Source organism: Lutra lutra, chromosome X (genome assembly GCF_902655055.1).
Source record: "Lutra lutra chromosome X, mLutLut1.2, whole genome shotgun sequence".
NCBI classification, from domain to species: Eukaryota; Metazoa; Chordata; class Mammalia; order Carnivora; family Mustelidae; genus Lutra; species Lutra lutra.
This window is the reverse complement of record NC_062296.1, coordinates 84,893,955-84,912,614: the sequence shown is the minus strand read 5'-3', so window position 1 is coordinate 84,912,614 and position 18,660 is coordinate 84,893,955. Positions and strand designations below refer to the sequence as shown.

The following is an 18,660-nucleotide window of genomic DNA, read 5'->3' as shown; positions in this document are numbered from 1 at the left end:
ATTTATATTTGGGCGATTTTTATAGGGTAGAATTGGGTCACCCTGATGTAGAAGGAGTATTGGCCACCAAATCATAAGACCATAATGTTGGGGAGGCCACCTATCTTCTCTGGGCCTTGTGTCCTCTCCTACAAAATGAAGGACTTTCCTGGGTAATTCCAGAGGACCAGAGGGTCTTACCACATCACAGGCTCACCAGGACAGAGCTCTAGGCCAAGGACCTCTCGGTGATCGTACAAAGGGACTCCACTGTGTGCCTAGATCAATTTTGCCCAATTCCCAGTGCCTTGATATGAAAGGCAGTTGCATAAATGTATATTTTCATTTTATTTTTGTCTTGGAATGGCAGATTATAGCTCCTGCAGAAAGAAAATAAGAAGAAGTAAGAAATTACCATTACTCTGCCATTGACTCATGCTAGATGTCAAACTGTGATACATGCAAAACGCAAGCACATACAAGCTAAAGGAACAGATTGTGGCAATATTTAAAAATATCACAACTCTCTAAATAAGAAGCAGTTCTGATAAGCCTATTTGGCATTCATGCAAAACACCCGTAACTCTGAAAAATCTGAATCGTACATTGCCAAGGTAAATTACTTCTATGCGGTAATTATAGATGCAAGTATATTGGATTACGTGAGAATACCTGTCTCCCTCTCTCCCGGGCCTCTTCCTTTCCAGATTGTTGCTTTTTTGGTCTCCTTTGTTCCTTCCTCCTCCTCTTTTCCTTTAAATGTCTCAATTCTTCAGGCTTCTGTTTTCACCCCTCTTGCCTTCTTTCTCTCCGGGCTCTCCATGGCTGTTTCATCTTCTCCCAACCGCTTCAGTTGTTATCCATAACCTGGTGACCTCTTAATGAGAATCTATAGATTGATTTATTTCCTGGGCTCTACACTCAGGCTTCTGCTGCCGATGGGACGTGTGAACTCGTTATTTTTCTCCATCTCCCTTTCGTGTTCTACCCACTAATACCATGGTTAATGGCATTGCCCACCAGACTGTGTATGACAAGAGGGCAGGGATGGTGTCTGTGTTGTCCACCATGGTACACCCAGCGCTCAGCGTCATGCCTGGCATATGGTGGACACCCAGTAAATATTGAAGTGATTAACCCATCACATCTATTATTTCAAACTAGAAGCCTCCGTCCCTGCCTATACTCAGTCTGGGACCTGACGGATTTATTACCGGAAAGGCTTTCACATCAGGCCCCTCCTCTTCACCCCCACCGCCTCCCCCCAACCCTTACTTTAATCCAGCCCTTCTCATCTCCTGGATTGTTGCCAGGGCTTCCTTGTTGGTCTTCCTAGGGCTGGCTTTCCCCCAGTTCCTTATCATCGGACCCTCAGAGTGATATTCCTCAAGTTTGAATCTAATCAGATCACCCTCAGGCTTCCCTTCACTTAGAAATCAAGTTCGTGGGCCCCTGAGTGGCTCGGTCATTGATTGTCTGCCTTTGGGTTAGGTCATGATCTTGGGGTCTGTGGGTCGAGTTTTGCATCAGGCTCCCCACTCAGCAGGAAGCCTGTTTCTCCCTCTCCCGCTCCCCGTGTTTGTGTTCCCTCTCTCGCTGTGTCTCTCTGTCAAAGAAATAAATAAAATCTTAAGAAAGAAACAAAGAAAGAAAAGCAAGCAAGCAAGCAAGAAAGAAAGAAAGAAAACGAAAAATCAAGTTCGCCCTCTGGCAGGCTCATACTGCATGGATTCCGTGGAACCTCTGTGGTGTTTTGAGAAAAAAAAGAATGACTGCGTTTCATGGATTCTAAGATGTCCATGTTTTTCACATTTTTAGTACCTCTGAGATTGGAATGAGTCTTAAAATCGATGGAGCGTAACGGTTTGATGGGTAGCTTTTTTCTTTCTTATCAGTATGTAAAATAATGATGTACCTATCATCGATGGTATCTGAAATTTGCAGAAATATACTGGTATTTAAAAGTAGGGAGATTTGGGGCGCCTGGGTGGCTCAGTGGGTTAAAGCCTCTGCCTTCGGCTCAGGTCATGATCCCAGGGTCCTGGGATCAAGTCCCGCATCAGGCTCTCTGCTCAGCGGGGAGCCTGCTTCCTCCTCTCTCTCTCTCTCTCTCTGCCTGCCTCTCTGCCTACTTGTGATCTCTGTCTGTCAAATAAATAAATAAAATCTTAAAAAAAAAAAAAGTAGGGAGATTTCACATAAAAATATGTTCAGGGCGCCTGGGTGGCTCAGTGGGTTAAGCTGCTGCCTTCGGCTCAGGTCATGATCTCAGGGTCCTGGGATCAAGTCCCGCATCAGGCTCTCTGCTCAGCAGGGAGCCTGCTTCCCTCTCTCTCTCTCTCTCTCTCTGCTTGCCTCTCTGTCTACTTGTGATCTCTCTCTGTCAAATAAATAAATAAAATCTTTAAAAAAAAATATGTTCAGCTTCTCTTGAAAAATTACATTAGGCAACCCTGGGCCAGGATTTCTGTCTGGCAGCCTAAGAGGGAGCAACCACTAAGTAGCAGCTGCCTCATTTAGGTAAAAGCTCTCTAGAATGTCCTGTCGCTTCCGCCTAGGCTGCTTTATTCATGTATCTTACCTGCCCCAGTCCATGAGAGCACTTGAAATTGTAAGCCCTGACTGATGAGTTAGGGTCTGAATTCTTAGTCATGGTTTCTAAGAATGACCACAGCTGCCCCAACCTACCCCCATCCTCTGCTCTATATACCCCCCAGCCCCCCAGTCTCAGGAAACATTACTGAAATATCACATGCTCCCACGCTCCCTGGAGTGCCTTTCCCATCTTTCATGTTCTATGAACTGCCTCCTCACTTAACCTGCAGAATGACTATCCTTCTAGACTCCAGTAGTACGTGGGCCTATCTCTGTACCTACACCTCCTCTCTTGAAACTACTTGTGGGCAGACCCGAATCCCTCGTTCAACTGTGTACCTGGAAGGGAGATGGATCAGAATGTATTCATTGTTGCATCCCTGACTTGTAGCTAAAACACGCTTAGTAAGTACTTGTTGAATAAAGAATGGTTGGGGTACGTTTTCTGACTCGGATCTCTGCTTTGTGAGTTTTGCCCATGGATAGAGAGCCAAAGGTGAAGTCAGAGGGAAGGGCCAGTGTTTTCCTTAGTGCTCGTAGTTTGCAGTAGAAGGTGCTGCTTCTGGCTGGGATTTGGGGAGGCCCTTGGCAAAGTCAACCCGTGGGGACTTTCATATCTTGCAGACCCCAAGGCCCTAAACCAGAGCCAGCTCTGAAGCTTTTTATTTTAAAATTCGTGTACAGTAAATATGGACACGTGGATAGGTTAGGATACAGAACATTGCCCCAAACCTTGTTCTTGCTTTCTGCTTGTAGTCACACCCCCGCCCCCATAAACCCTGACAACTACTGAGTGGTTCTCCATCCCTGTGGTGTTATCTCCCAAGAATGTCATAGAAATGTATGTGACCTTTTAAACCGGGTTCTTTTACTCAACATAATGCCTTTGAGATTCATCCAGGTTATAGGTATCAATAATTTATTCCTTTTTCTTCTTAAGTAGTATTCCACTGTATAGAGGTCCCACAGTCGCGCATCCATTCACTCGCCAAAGGACATCTGGGTGTTTGCCATGTTTGACCCTACGAACTTGTGTATAGGCTTTTGTGTGAATATAAGCTTCCTCTAGAGTAAATACCCAGGGCTAGGATTGTGGTGTCATACGGTAAAATGTATATTCCACTTTACAAGAAACTACTGAACTATTTTTCAAAGTAAATGTACCATTTTGCATTCTCATCAGCAAAGCATGACAGTCTGAGTCACTCCCCATCCTAACCAGTGCTGGGTACGACTGGATTGTTTTTAACTGTCCTAATAGGCATACTGGGTTTTCTCATTGTGGCTTTGATTTGAACTTTTGCTCCTCAAATCCAGGTGAGGGGAACTGGAGGGAAGAAGACGGCCAACTCACCACCACTCTTGTGGTACTTCAAACTCTGATCTTCTTCCTCAGTCTTCCTTCTGCTACTTACTTTTCAGAGTCCTTGTGTTACTTATTCATTGCTACATACAAGTTACCAAAAACCTTAAAGCTTAAAAATGCACGTTTATGATCTCACAGCTTCTGTGGGTTAGGAGTCCAGGCATGGCTTACCTGGGTCCTCACAAGCTGTTGTAGTCAACGTGTCGGCTACAGTCACAGGAAGGCTTAGCTGGAGAAGGATCCACTTCCAATCTCAAGTGCTTGTTGGCAGCATTCAGTTCCTTGAGGTCTGTTGGACCGAGGACTTCTGTTCCTTGCTGGCTTTTGGCCAGAAACTTCCTTCAGTCCTCAGCCACGTAGGCCTCTCCAACATGGCAGCTTACTTTATCAAAAGCACACAACCTGTGAGGGTAATAGAGTCTGCTAGCAAGACAGAAAGTCACAGTTTTTTATAACTGAGTCACAGAAGCAATAGCCCAGCACATTTGCCGTATTTTATTGATTAGAAATCTGTTGCTAACTAGGTCCAGCCTTACACTGAAGGGGAGGGGATTACACTGGAACATGAATACCAGGACGCAGGGACTGTTGGGAGCCATCTTGGGTCTGCCTGCCACAGTCTTCAGATGGCTGCTCCATGGATCCTGTCCCGGCGTTTTATAGCTTTGTTCTACGGGAGAGGCAGGTGGAGTGGGTAGACTGCCTTTAGGTGACTCTCTCTGAAGCTTTTTGATTTGATTTCTGAAGCTTCGGGGTTAATTTTAGGAGTTTGTTGTTTTTAACTTGAGCCATCTAGGACCAAGCTAGGCTTAGATTAAGCAGTGGTCAAAATTTAAATTCTCATACCCGCCAATCTTCTGTTTATTAAATCACAACCATGGAGAGCTCAACTTTGTAGCCTCTTCAAAGCGACCTTGTAAACTTCAACACATAATGACAGCTGTTTCAGCCTGTCATTATGGCTGCTGACCAGGAGACCCCAACAGATACATCTGGCCAGCACTGGCCTTTATGAATTTCTTTCCCTTGATAGTGAATTATAACCCACTTTTAATTTCTTTTAATGGCTTTCTAATGACTTGCTAAATCTGGCCTCTCTTCTCTCTTACTTAATGTGGCTTTTCAATACCCAGAATTCATCCCTGGAAATATGCTTGATCCTTTCTCTTTATTGAAACATAAAATTACTTGGTATTCTTTCCCTGTCTTTACAAGGAAGTAGGCTCTTTAAATCAAGATTCCATGAATGTTTTGGATTGTGAACCTGTCACAGTACAAGCTTTTTGAGAATGGACCCCTAACATGAGTATATTAATGTATTTGTAACAAATACTACTGAACTCATATATTGTTTACACTATCAAACATACATGAAAATAGGAAGTTCAAGAAGAATTTAAAAATAGATGAACATATGAGTTCTAATATTTTGCTTTCTATTATCCAAAGGGGTGCTATTGGGCATAAGGTATCAGGGGTCAGGAGTGGACAGAAACCTTAAGTACTCACCACCAAATAGATCAGCCCACATTGTTTCTTTTCTCAGTCTCTTCCCGAATCCAGCTGCTCTGTCTAGAGTCTAGCATATTCCCCGGTGTGTGTTATGATCAATAGGAGCTGCCCCTTCGAATTACCTTTCCTTGCCAGAAGATGGAACTGTGGCCAACTCCAGGACGCTTGTGGCACAGGAGAGGTCTGCCGCAATGCCCAGTCTGTCCCTAGTGAGGTAACCAGCCTCTCCATTCCCCTCTCTCTTTCTGTAGCTTGCTCCCACCATAGACTAAACCAGGGTCCTGATCTGGGTTGCCTGAGATGCAGACCCTGAGAAAAGCATTTGAGAGCAAGGAGGGTGAAGTCAAACCCAGTAGGGAAATGGGGAAGTGAGAAGGGCAGGAGAGAGGACAGCCGAGGCAGCCAAGAAAGAGTAAGTCCAGCCTGCAGGGGCGGGGCTCAGTCCTAGCAGAGGAGCACGTTCCTCCGCCCACGTGTACAGCGACCCACACTATCATAATCAGGAACTCAGTGCTTTCTGATTTTGGTCTTGCCTCTCCCGTTTCACATCCTTGTTACACACTGTGAGATGCGCGCCATCTGCAAGAACACCCCCCTCCGCTCACCTCTTTTCTCCTTGGTTAACTTCTAACTTCTGGCTGCTCAGTCATCAGCTCTCGGGCTGGGCCTCACTTCTTTTCTTTTCCTTTCCTTTTTCTTTAACCAAGCTTTATGCCTAACAGGGGGCTTGCCCTCACAGCCCTGAGATCAAGAGTTACCCCGCTCTGCTCTGCCGACTGAGCCGGGCAGGCACTCCAGCAGCATCTCATTTAGAAAACCCTTTCTCTGTGCCCCATCCCTGTCCTGTTAGAGATCTTATCATACCATACTGCTCGTATTTACTTGCATAATAAATATCTATTACATGCCTGGCACTGTTTTAGGTACTTGGAGTTTATATTCCAACAGGAGAGAAAGATTTTAATTTGTGATTTTATTTTCTTATTTGCCTAGGTGTCTGCCCCACTAATCACATCCATTTGGTTCCCCCTTTATGTCCCTGTCCTTCAGCAGCGCCTGTCACATAGGGGAGCTCAGAGGGTCGTGTGGCACTGTGTCAAATTGAAGAGCACAAGCCATCTTAATTCAGGATGATTTGGTATTGCTGCGGCCTTTTCCAACCTTTGCTGGGGGCTGTTTTCATACGATGATATGCCCACCCAGAGAGACATTGACCTTGACTGTTTGGGGGCATGAGTCTATTAACTAGTGAATTTAAAACCGCGAACGTTACTTTGCCAATTATTTTTTCTGTTTTCAGCCTGGGAGAACACCTCCCTGTTCAGCTGGAGGGAAGTCGGACAGCATCTGAGAAGAGGCTGGGATCGTCATTTTGCAAACACGTAAGGTGCTGACCGAGGCAGTGTAGTGTAAGGATCAGAAGTAAGGGTTTGAGAGTCAAAGTGCCTGGGTTCGGATCCCAGCTTTGCCACTCATTTGCTGTTTGACTTTGGGCTCTAGGTCCTAAAGTGTAAATAGGGAAGACAATAATAGTATATGCCTTATAGGATGGTGTGTGGATGAAATGAGATTAATACATGTAAGACTAACAAGTGCCTAGAACGTAGTACGTGCTCAGTGAACGTTATCGTTACTATGATTTATTCACATCCATCACTGCTGGTTTATTCAGCAATTGGAGGCTGGGTCTAAGACTCTTGGTAGCACTCAAAGTCACATTCCAACATTCTTCCTACAATGGAAAAATATGGTGAAACTCTTCATTTAAGCAAATTCTAAGTTTTAGATCTATCACATAAAGGGCACGGCTCATGCAATTCATGGTCCAGAGGTCGACCATTAAAATAACCACCTAAGTCACAAGTTCTTTCCCTCCTTTCCTTTCTTTCTGTGATGAAACAAGTATTTGGTAAGTACCTTTAATGCATTTGGTACTAGGATTGCCAAGAGGAATGAAACGGACCCTGTCCTTTCACATATAAGAGTGAAAATTTCCTCTACATTTCACATGTAAGAGGACAAATTACAGAGCACTTTGCAAAAGCTCTATAATTGGACACACACGTGGCTTTGAGAGCCAGGGCATAGAGCGCCTAACTCCTCTTTGGCGCTTTAAGAAAAGCTTCACACAGAGGAGGTGACATTTGAACAACCAAATCTAGACATAGCCATCATTTAACCACTGTGGACTGAACAGGCATTTGGCCAGAAACAGCCACAGAGCGACATTGTCCACTATTTGTCTCCGAGCTTGGGTAATGACACTATCGTTTCCACAGTGGATGGCGGCCTCACCAGGCCCTAGTCTTGGAACGTCTGCCATGGAAACCTGTACGGTTGTAGTGCCTCCTAATGAGGCCCTCTGATCATATTTAATATGCTAATGGGAGTACAGAAGCCCAGAGCTGCCTTTCCAGTTATTTTTTTTTTTTTAAAAGATTTTATTTATTTATTTGTCATAGAGAGAGAAGCGAGAGTGAGCACAGGCAGACAGAGTGGCAGGCAGAGGCAGAGGGAGAAGCAGGCTCGCTGCCAAGCAAGGAGCCCGATGTGGGACTCGATCCCAGGACGCTGGGATCATGACCTGAGCCGAAGGCAGCTGCTTAACCAACTGAGCCACCCAGGCGTCCCTCCAGTTATTTTTTAAAGTGACTCCGTTAGCTTTAATCGCGAGCTAGGCGACCACTTCCTTGGATCCCCTGTGGCTCTCAAGTGCAGAAAGGATGGGCTAGAGAGCTGCCTGGGCGGGGTTAGCATATGATTTTGGCCCAAGCTCTTTCAATCCAAGCTTGCAATGCAGAAGGCCAGGAAGTGGGAAAACACGCCGGCTGGCCAGCCAGGCAGGACTGGGGAGGAGAACGGCTGTGGGCGCCGCTGCCATGGGTTTGAGCCTCCGGGAGCAAGATCACCCTGGAGGGCCTTGAAAGATGTTGGAACCCAGGCTGGCGGCACCCGCCCTGGTACCGGCTCCCTCCTCTTCCTTCTCAGACTCAGCAAGATCACGGGGCGCACTCTCAGTTTCCTCCCCACCGCGGGGGGCAGGCGAATCTGTCTCCCCCTGATGGGTCCCCCACCATGCAGCTAATGGAACAGCTGGAGGAATACCACGGCAGCACAGCACCCAGGGCCGCGCCCTTCCACTCGGGCCTTTTGGAGTCCCAAGGAGGAATGTGTAGCGTACCCCTTCTCCTAGCCACACACACGTGGCTGCCATGTTGCCTAAAAACCAGCCTCGGTGGACCTCCAGGATGAACCACAGAATGCTCTTCTGCCCTACTTAGAAAAATTCACCATGTGTTTTGTATCGAGGCAGATTATTTATGCCAACAGCGGCCTGGGGGTCCGGCCCTGCCTGTCCAGGCCCGGGGCCCCTTGAAAGCAGTCATGTGACCACAGCCCATTGCTTGAGCGAGTCCCTTGATCTCCGAGCTGATGGGAATGCGGCAGGGCCAGGGCAGACAGCTGGGGCTCCCAGCCCAACTCGGCCTCTCCCGGATCTGTTGACTCTGGGCCCCTCTTCCAGGCTGAAAGGCAAAGCCCCCAAGGCCCGCTGGAATTATTTCTTTGTGTGTGTGCATGTGTGTTTCTTTCTTGATTTCTTTAAGCAAGAGTTCTCCCTGCAGAGAGCTGGAGGACTTGGGATGTGGAGTATGTGCACGCGTGCCTGCTTGCGTGTGTGTTCAGGGGTGTGCTCCAGAGACAGCTGGAATTGTACTGCTTTCCTTTCAGACCTCTGTATCCCTCATAAAGAAGGTTTTTTTCCTTGTTCTGGGGTCTCTTGAAACACCTGGGGTGAGGAAAACCCTCCGCATCAGCCAAGCAGAAGAAAGAGGTAATATGCTTGCTTGTCCTTAGGTATTTTGAGCAAGCAGAAGTCTACCATAGAAATATCGATTGTGTAGTGATGGGATAGGAAACGTGCACACCTTAAAGTTTATTTTATGGCTTTGCAATTTCTCAGAGCGATGTTTTTCTCAGAGATTCTGATTCCAAATCAGCTGTCCTCATCTTAAAAAGGGGTACAGATGACTTTGCTGTTTGAAGGGTTGCAGCCTATTTCAAAGGAACTTGACATTTGGAAAAACTCTGTGATCACTTGGGTGAGAACTAGAAATGAGGGAAGAGATACTTGGAGAAACCCTTCAAAGCCCATGATGCAACTTCATGTTCAGAAATCTTCCCGTAGCCCCCTTGGCCTATTGCTATCTTGGAAGATCACTAGGTTTCCGTCTCTCTTTAGGAAAGGGAAACTGAGTTCCTTGAAATGTTCGAGAATTCTCTTTAGTGATTTGCTGCTTCAGACTGTATCTGAGACCAAGGTATAGCCAACCTTATAGTGGACATTTTTGTTCTTTAACCATTGACCAGAACGGGTCTTCGGAGCTGCCACTGGTCAGCTGTGCCACGGGGTGCCATATTTAATTTCTGAGTCTCAGTTTTTCATCTATAACACGGAAGTGATGGAACCACCTTAAAAGTTTGCGTGAAGACTAGCTGGAGAAAGAGAAACATAGAGCAACCACTGGGCTGGGTAAACAGTAGTCCCTTAATAAGAAGTAGTGATTTTAGCTATTATGATTATTACTGGCATAGTGTTCTTTCAGATCTTAGTGCTCTCTGAGGAAGAGAGTTCATTTCTTATGAATCTGCAATTATCCCAGAAGAAGTAGACCTCGCAGGGTTTTAGCCTCCGGAGGTCCCAGACCATGCATTCAGAAGGAAGAGATCTGAGCAAACACAGTCTCATTTCAACACTTGACCATGGTGGGCCCCCGCCCGTGCACCGCCCCTCCTCCCTCATTCAGCTAAGAGAATTGCTTTTTGTTCAAGCTGGTTCTTTGCACCTCTGAACTCCTCAGTAGTCCTCAGTACAAGCCGGTAAGGTAGGCGCTATTATCCCATTAAGAGAAAACGGAGGTACAGAGGAATTTATGTTAATTAGCTAACTAATTCATTTTTATTTATTTATGTAAGTAGGCTCCACACCCAGCGTGGGGCTGGAACGCACCACCCTGAGATCAAGACTCGCAAGCTCTACTGACTTGAGCCCGCAGATAGCCCCAGTTTCTTTGACTTCTAAACCCCAGGCCCCACTGGGCCATCATTAGGCTGTTAGGAACAACACATGTTCTGGAGATGCTTTACCTCAAAAGGGTCCCCTGCTAGGCTGTTTGGGAAATGGTAGACACTCCGGCTTTTTTCTCAGAGATTCCTATTAGAGACGCATAGTAACGTGTTGAAGGCTCTAAGGAATCTTGCCGTCAAGAAATCTGTTTAACCCGCCTTCTCCTCAACTTATTTGACTGTGGGGCCTTTTTTTGCCTCATGCCTAGAGTCATACAGCACGGAGAACTACTCTTCCACAAACACACTGTGGAAAACCTGGAACCAGGCCAAGCTGCCTCTTGATGATCATCCTGTCAGATACAGATACCTTCAGACGCCTTCTGGTGGTCAGTGGCATTTCTCCTTCTTTTTAGCCTTTCATCTGATGAGAGCCGGCAAGAGTCACCGGGTCTGTCTCACAGACACATTTAAGACCCCAGCCACAAGGGTATGAATAAGGAAAGCTACAATGTTCTTCTGGAAACGGAGTGTTGGAACGGGCCTCTCTAGCGCCATCCACCAGGGACTCCTCTACCCCACTCTGTGCCCCTTAGTCATCCTTAGGCCACCGACACCAGGCTATAGAACCCCTGTTTTGATGACTACCACAGAGAACGCAGCAAGGCGAGCCTCAAGAGGCATCTGTCCTCCATGCTCAAGTCGCCATAGTGCAAAGGGGAAGAATTAGACAGGCCTACTTAAATCCCACCTTGGGAGGTAGGAATGTGTTGCCCCCTGAACGACACTGGGTCCTGGATTTGGGTTCCTCAGGGCCAGAGCTGGAGGAGGAATTTCTTTTCTTTTCTTTTCTTTTTTTTTTAAAGATTTTATTTATTTATTTGACAGAGAGAGATCACAAGCAGGCAGAGAGGCAGGCAGAGAGAGAGGGAGAAGCAGGCTTCCTGCCGAGCAGAGAGCCCAATGCGGGACTCGATCCCAGGACCCTGAGATCATGACCTGGGCTGAAGGCAGAGGCTTAACCCACTGAGCCACCCAGGCGCCCCAGGAGGAGGAATTTCTCATAAAAGGCAGCATCTTTGAGAAAGGCTGAGTTTTCAGCATAGGAAACCGCCCAAGCCCCATCTCCAATGCCAGAGGCAGAATCAAGGCCCAGGTAGCTGAGCGGGGGTGTGGGAGTTCAATAAGACTGTACTCTGGAATGAAATGAAGAACAAAAAACCTCTTGGGGAGGCAGGGCTGGCACTTGGAGGGTGCTTGATGGCTGAGGTTTAGCTTGGCTCCAAGGGCCATCATTTGTTCTTTCCATGTATTTTCACCTTGGGAAGTGAAAAGTGGGTAGGATGAAAAGAGCTGGACCTCAAACCGTTGGGCCCTTCAGTGGCCCCCAGCCCCCACGCACAGTAAAAACCTTCCAGCAGAAGCCGTAGAAACCTTTTCAGATTAGAAGTGAGTGCCAATGATGAGTCACTGTTTCATGTTTGTGCTTTAAAACCATCCTCGACATATAAATATTGGTAAGGGCAGCCTCCCTGGGCAAATTTCAAGCTGTTTTTTGCTAAGAGCCACCTTTTCAGTGTCCATATCGCTGAGGATGGCGTCTTGGGTCTTTGCGAACCCTGAAGAAGCTCTCCACCTCTCGAGCCACAGGACCCCTTTCAGGCCCTAGGGTATCATTTCTCCCGAGACTTCTTTGGCACACTAAGTGCTTTTCTAATGCTGACAGAGGGCTGGAAATGCAAGGAGCTTCGATTTGTCTCAATAATGGAAAATTCCCCGATCATCTTTATCAGCCTTGCAGCCAGCTGGAGATGTCCTCAAAGGTACATATGCTGCTTACAAACTTGTTTTCCTCTCTGCTTTGAGTGGGTGATGGCAGTGTAGTTTGGGCTCTGTGTGGGAGTAAGTGGCCCCTGGCCTCACCTGGATCTTGTTTTGGTGAGCATTAAAATGAGCTCTTTTGGTTTGTTTGTTTTACCTGTTACCCGAAGGAGAAAAACAGTTGAAGAATAACTTAATACTTATTTAATAATGTAAAAATTTCAATAGCAAATCTTTTCCTAATAACGGAAGAATTCTAGAACAATTCTCAGTTTTTCTCCATTGTGATTTTAAAATCCTCTTTAAAAATGAATCTATAGGGGTGCCTGGGTGGCTCAGTGGGTTAAGCCGCTGCCTTCGGCTCAGGTCATGATCTCAGGGTCCTGGGATCGAGCCCCGCATCGGGCTCTCTGCTCAGCGGGGAGCCTGCTTCCCTCTCTCTCTCTCTCTCTCTCTGCCTGCCTCTCTGTCTACTTGTGATCTCTCTCTGTCAAATAAATAAATAAAATCTTAAAAAAAATGAATCTGTAAGTACTACCCTTTTTCTGGTTTAATAAAAGGCTTTTGTATAATGAAATAGTAGGCATCTGTGCACCAAGTCATGGACTAATACTGGCTTTTAGCATTTTTTTTTAAGATTGTATTTATTTATTTATCTGAGAGAGAGAGAGAGTGTGTGTGTGCACAAGTGAGTGAGCATGAGCAGGGGTAGGGGCAAAGGGGGAAGGAGAAGGAGAGAAAGAATCTGTCCAGCAGACTCTGCACCAAGCGTGGAGCCCAACGCAGGGCTCAACTCCACAACCCCGAGATTATGACCTGAGTTGAAATCAAGAGTCAGATGCTCAACCGACTGAGCCACCCAGGAGCCCCAGCGATTAATTTTTTTAAAAAGATTCTGGCTAGGGCGCCTGGGTGGCTCAGTTGGTTAAGCGTCTGCCTTCGGCTCTTGTCATGATCTCAGGGTCCTGGGATCGAGTCTTGAATCAGACTCCCTGCTCAGTGGGGAACTTGCTTCTCCTTCTTCATCTGCCCCTGACACCACCCCCCGCCCCGTTCCCCACTCGTGCTGTCTCTCTCTCTCTCAAATAAATAAATAAAATCTTTATTTTTTTAAAAGATTTTATTTATTTGTTTGACAGAGATCACAAGTAGGCAGAGAGGAAGGCAGAGAGAGAGGGGAAAGCAGGCTCCCCACGGAGCAGAGAGCCCGATGTGGGGCTTGATTCCAGGACCCTGGGATCATGACCTGAGCCGAAGGCAGAGGCTTTAACCCACTGAGCCACCCAGGTGCCCCAATAAATAAAATCTTTAAAAAGAGAACGAAGGACGCTGGCTTAGGAAGCCCCATTAATGCATTTAGCATTTATCAAACACCTGCTATGTGAAAGGCACTGTGAAGGTGCCAGAGATTCAAGGAGTATTTAGAAAGAAAGATACCCATGGAGCTTACGGTCTAACAGAAATATATTCAAGTTTGATCCTTTTTAGTTCCTAGTGAATTTTTTATATGGAATTTGGTTGTGTAATGAACTCAGGGGTGGCTGAGAACCAAATGCTTTTGGAGAGATATTGCTTTATTTTATTTTTTTTCTGGAAAAGAAAAGATTGAAATGCCTCACTTCTTTTTTTCTTTTTTTAAAGATTTTTATTTATTTATTTGACAGACAGAGATCACAAGTAGGCAGAGAGGCAGACAGAGAGAGAGGGGGAAGCAGGCTTCCTGCCGAGCAGAGAGCCCGATGCGGGGCTCGATCTCAGGACCCTGAGATCATGACCTGAGCTGAAGGCAGAGGCTTTACACCACTGAGCCACCCAGGCACCCTGACATGTCTCACTTCTTGTTAAATCAGTGTTGCCTACTCAATGCCCAACTCTTCTGTATTCACAAAAAAGGGTGGGAAAATAGCATAAAGATGAAAGTGAAGCCCGAAGGAGATATGGGGAGCAAGGTTTCTCCACCGGCGATCTGGGAGCACCTGTGTCCAAGTCCCCCGAAAGGCTGCATTCTGATTGCAGATTCCCAGGCCCTCCAGACTGAGTATTGGTGGTAAAGCCTGAGAGTCATTTTTTTTTAAAGATTTTATTTATTTATTTATTTATTTGACAGATAGAGATCACAAGTAGGCAGAGAGGCAGGCAGAGAGAGGGAGAGGGAAGCAGGCTCCCTGCTGAGCAGAGAACCCGATGCGGGACTCGATTCCAGGACCCCGAGATCATGACCTGAGCCGAAGGCAGCGGCTTAACCCACTGAGCCACCCAGGTGCCCAGAGAGTCTTCATTTTTTAATAACCTCCCCTGGTGAGTCTGGTGGTGCTCATGTCAGAGAGCACTGATCTAGGCGCGTGGAGAAAGTCACCAGGATGAGGTGAACGACTTCGAAGGGTAATGAAGGACCCCAGTGGATGTGTTCTCAGAGGTGCTACAGATAACCTATAAGAAATTGCTGAGTACAGGGATGCCAGGGTGGCTCAGGAGCATCTGACTAGGTTTCACCTTGGGTGGTGGTGTCGGGGTCATGAGATGCGGCCCCAGTCTACTTGTCTGCTTGGTATTCTCTCTCCCTCTGCCTCTCCCCCTCCCTTCCTCTCTCTCTCTCTCCCCCGGCCCCGTCTCTAAATAATGGATAGAATCTAAAAAAAAAAAAAAAAAAAGACATTTCTGAGTACAGAGAGAAGGCAGGTGATAGGTAAATACTGCCCAGATTTCAAAAATGAGAAAAGAAGAGATGCCAGAAACCATGCTTTATAAGCCTGACATGACCTTTGGAAAAATTCTGTTCCAAACAGATGGCATCAGAGCCTGCAGAGGAAAATGTGATGATCCTTAGGTGTCATCATGGGTTTGCTCAAACACTGTCACTATTAAAGACTGTCAAATGTGGCTACATGTTAGAATCATCTGGGGAGTTCTTAAAAATCTTGATGCCCAACCCCCCACCCAGTACCAGTTACATCAGAATCTCTGGGGATGGGATCCAGGCCTCAGTCTCCCTTAATGCAGTGCTGGCTGAGCACTGGGAGTTTTAAAAGCTCCCCTGGCTATGGTAAGAGGCAACAAAGTTTGATAACCAATTTCTCTATACAACTTTAGGTAAGTTGCTTGACTTCCTTGTACTTTGTGTAAATTCTAGGCATTTTTTTTTTTTTTGTGGTTAATTTCTAGGCAATTTTAAAGGTCTCTCCCACCTTTCAACTTTTGTGATTCTGTTATTAAAAGTCCTGCCCAACTGATTTCCTCCTTTTTTTCCCTCCTTCTGTCCTCCTCCACTTCTTCATTTTCTTCTTCTGGGGGCTGGGATAGTCAAGGTGTTAATGTATGTATATTAATTTCATGAAAATAGCAAAATTTCCCAGGATGTTATGACGGGTGGATTTACTACCTAGCTCCACAAATATGCTGAGAGTGTGAATGAAAGGGCCCTGTAGTGACCCTGGAGAATGGGCTGGAATGGAATGCTACAGGGGCTATGGTGCCCTTGGAGCTGACCTTATCAACATTTTTTACCCATGATGTAGGTAAGAAAGATATGATAGAAATGCCTGTCAAATTTGGAGATAACCCAACATTTAGGAGGGTTAATTCATACCATACATAAAAGAATCAGGTCTAGCTCTGATCAAAATATCTGTTTATTAAGGTTATTGTTTGAATGGTATTTCCATAATTCAAATATTTCGCTCATTTTATTTTTTCTCTTTCTTTAGTTGAGTCATAGTTTTGAGGCTTTTAGAGTACTGCTAATGGAGAAACGACCCTGCCTGGTAGGGTCCAAAGTCAGTTGTTCTCTGACTTTATTCCTATCATGAAATGCAAATAGATTAGATCAGGCTGATTTGGAGCAATACGAAATAAAGGAAACATCACTCCCAAAAGCCACGAGGTAGAATACTAAAATCCAGTTTAGCAGTTTCAACCAGTGAGTGTGAGGATAGACCTGGGAGGGGAAGTTGTCTCAGAAACACATAGACAGCTTATTTTAAAAGGGCCCACTGTACTCTGTATCTCAGGTCGTGAGGTCAAGCCCTCTTTGGGCGTAGAGTTTACTGAAAAAAAAAAAAGGGAGAAAATAATACAACAAACAAAAAGGGCACTTGGCCCCTTCCCCCTGATTGTGGCACCCTAGTGGGGGGGTGGGGTGGGGTGGGGTGGGGGGGAGGCCTGGAGCCTCCTTTATAAAAACAAGCTCTCCAGCTGATTCTGAGAGATAGTGTTGAGGAACTCACTTTGATTTGAATTTTGGCAGAGTTGTTCAAACATGTTGTTTTGTCATAGTCTGTCTCCAATCTGTGTTTTTAAAAGCCTGGATAGATTTAATTATTTTGCGCTTACAGCCCAAACAGTTAACTTCTATCAGGTCCTCCATATCCCATTCCCTGTGTTTCCATTAGAAAATCCTATGCTCTTACATTTCTGTTTTCTTTTCTGTTTTCAATGCTTTATTTTATACAGCATTTATACAGACCTTGATCTAACCTTGACATGGGGAAAAGATAATTTACATGTAGCAGAAAAAGCAATCTATAGCTGCTGGGCGGCTGCTGCTGTGTTCTGGAAAATGAACCGCATTAGATTATGTCTGATCGCTTTCCACATCACATGATGAACAGCAGTTGAGAAGAAGCATAAAATGAATCCTGCTCAGCAGCCCTTAGATACCTTGCTGTTAACGGGTGCTTTCCTCCCCCCCCACCCCCCACCCCCGCCCCTCCCGCCTGTGTCTTCCTCATCAGGATCTATGCCTGAGGTGGATCAGCTAGGAGGGGCTCCTCGCAGCATAAAGGGAGGCACTTTTCACACTCTGTTTCGGAATGAGAAGTTCAATTCATGAGCACACATGATTTAGAAGACATGGGCTGTGGGACTTCCTCGTCAACGAAAGAGAGGAAATCTGAGAAAGGTGAGTGCCAGTGGGAGGTGGGGGGTTCCCGTTTTCTGGACCGGCCAAGAGAGAGTGAGCCAGCTTCGCCCTCTCCCCTTTCCCGGGGAAGTCACTCGCTTCTCCAGCCGCCCCGTGCGCTTGTGCACAAGGCGCCGTCACTCCAGCTGAAGGCTGAATGTTGGCAGAACGCGGGAAACTACCTTTAGGAAGATGTGGCTTTGAATTTACGATGTACCATAAAGTATTATCTAAGAAAGAGCTTATGTTTGATTTGATTTCAGCTGAGAACGTACCAGTATAAAAATCTGAATTTCAAACCCAGTGGCAGGGAATAAGAAAGCCTCTGGAAATTTCTCTCTGTTTATTCAATATGCTTATAAGTAGCTATATCCAAACCTCTGTGGCGTTTAGTAGCATCATTGACTTTTTATTAGATTTTGTAACTCAGTGATCGGATTTTTTTTACAGCTATTCAACACAGAACTTTATGAGATTTGCCCCCACAGTTTTAGACTGTTCCAGGTAGAATTTGGGAAACTCAAGATCATCGGCTTCCGAAAAAGTGTGTTGTTTCTAAATTCCACAACCCCCATATAATTAGAGGCTTAAATATTTCCTTGTTTATTTCGTCCTGAAGTTCTTTCTCATACCTACTGAAATTGAGCTACAACTCACTTGAGTGTTTAAGAGACAGAGTCTCCACAAGCAGATAAAAATAAACTGGGTTGATTATGTGAATAATTGTCTCTTAAACTCCCTTCTTTTCGTATCTAGCTTATGGATAATTTTTCCAAATTCTACTCCACATCTTGTTTTCGGAAGTTCACTCAGGCTTAAGATAGACAGTTAGGGTGCAGTATATTCTATACTAATTAGCGTGTGATGTTTTCTCGTGGGAATCAAATGCCATTCTGCCTCCCAGCTGACTGGTGCTGGTAAGTTAGCAAAGCTCATCTCCCACTTTGGAGACACAGGAGAGATGTACTAACTCTTTCAAATCTGCAAATCTTTCCAAAGCTCCAACTGAGCTAATTCCATGGTAATAATTTATTATAAAAGAGCAAAGGGAGTAATATTCTTTTTGTATCTAAGATTATCCAAGATTCTTTAAATTTAGCCAAATTTCTCAGGTTACCAAAAAAAAAAAAAAAAAAAAGCCACACCCAACTTGTAAAAGTAAGGTTTCTCTTTTTGAAATACTTCTCAACTCTTAAAATGTTGCAGGTAAATGGAAATATTGCCTTAGATTTGGGGATGGATTTTTCTTTTAATTTACCAAGGTGAAATGCACGTAGCACAAAATTAATCATTGTAGAGGGAAGTTTTCAGTGACATTTTGTTCATTCACAAAGTAGTATAACCACCCCTTCTAGTCCAGTTCCAAACATTTCCATCACTCCAAAGCAAAACCCCTTACCTAGTAGGCAGTTTCTCCCGATTTCCC

The 18,660-nt window shown here is 45.5% G+C and overlaps 1 protein-coding gene across 4 annotated transcripts in view; it reads left to right on the top strand.

The window, feature by feature from the left end:
* Window positions 1-18,660, top strand: part of PPEF1 (protein phosphatase with EF-hand domain 1) — a 134,318-nt gene that overhangs the window by 14,596 nt on the left and 101,062 nt on the right. For 2 of the 4 annotated variants that reach the window (XM_047716630.1, XM_047716631.1), the window contains 3 exons: window positions 6,753-6,834; window positions 9,182-9,284; window positions 17,068-17,234. In XM_047716630.1, coding sequence (XP_047572586.1) covers window positions 17,162-17,234 — 73 coding nt within the window. In that variant the 5' untranslated portion in view covers window positions 6,753-6,834; window positions 9,182-9,284; window positions 17,068-17,161. Of the gene's footprint in view, window positions 1-349; window positions 594-6,752; window positions 6,840-9,181; window positions 9,285-17,067; window positions 17,235-18,660 lie in introns of all 4 variants that reach the window. The other 2 variants (XM_047716628.1, XM_047716629.1) reach the window with 2 other exon arrangements.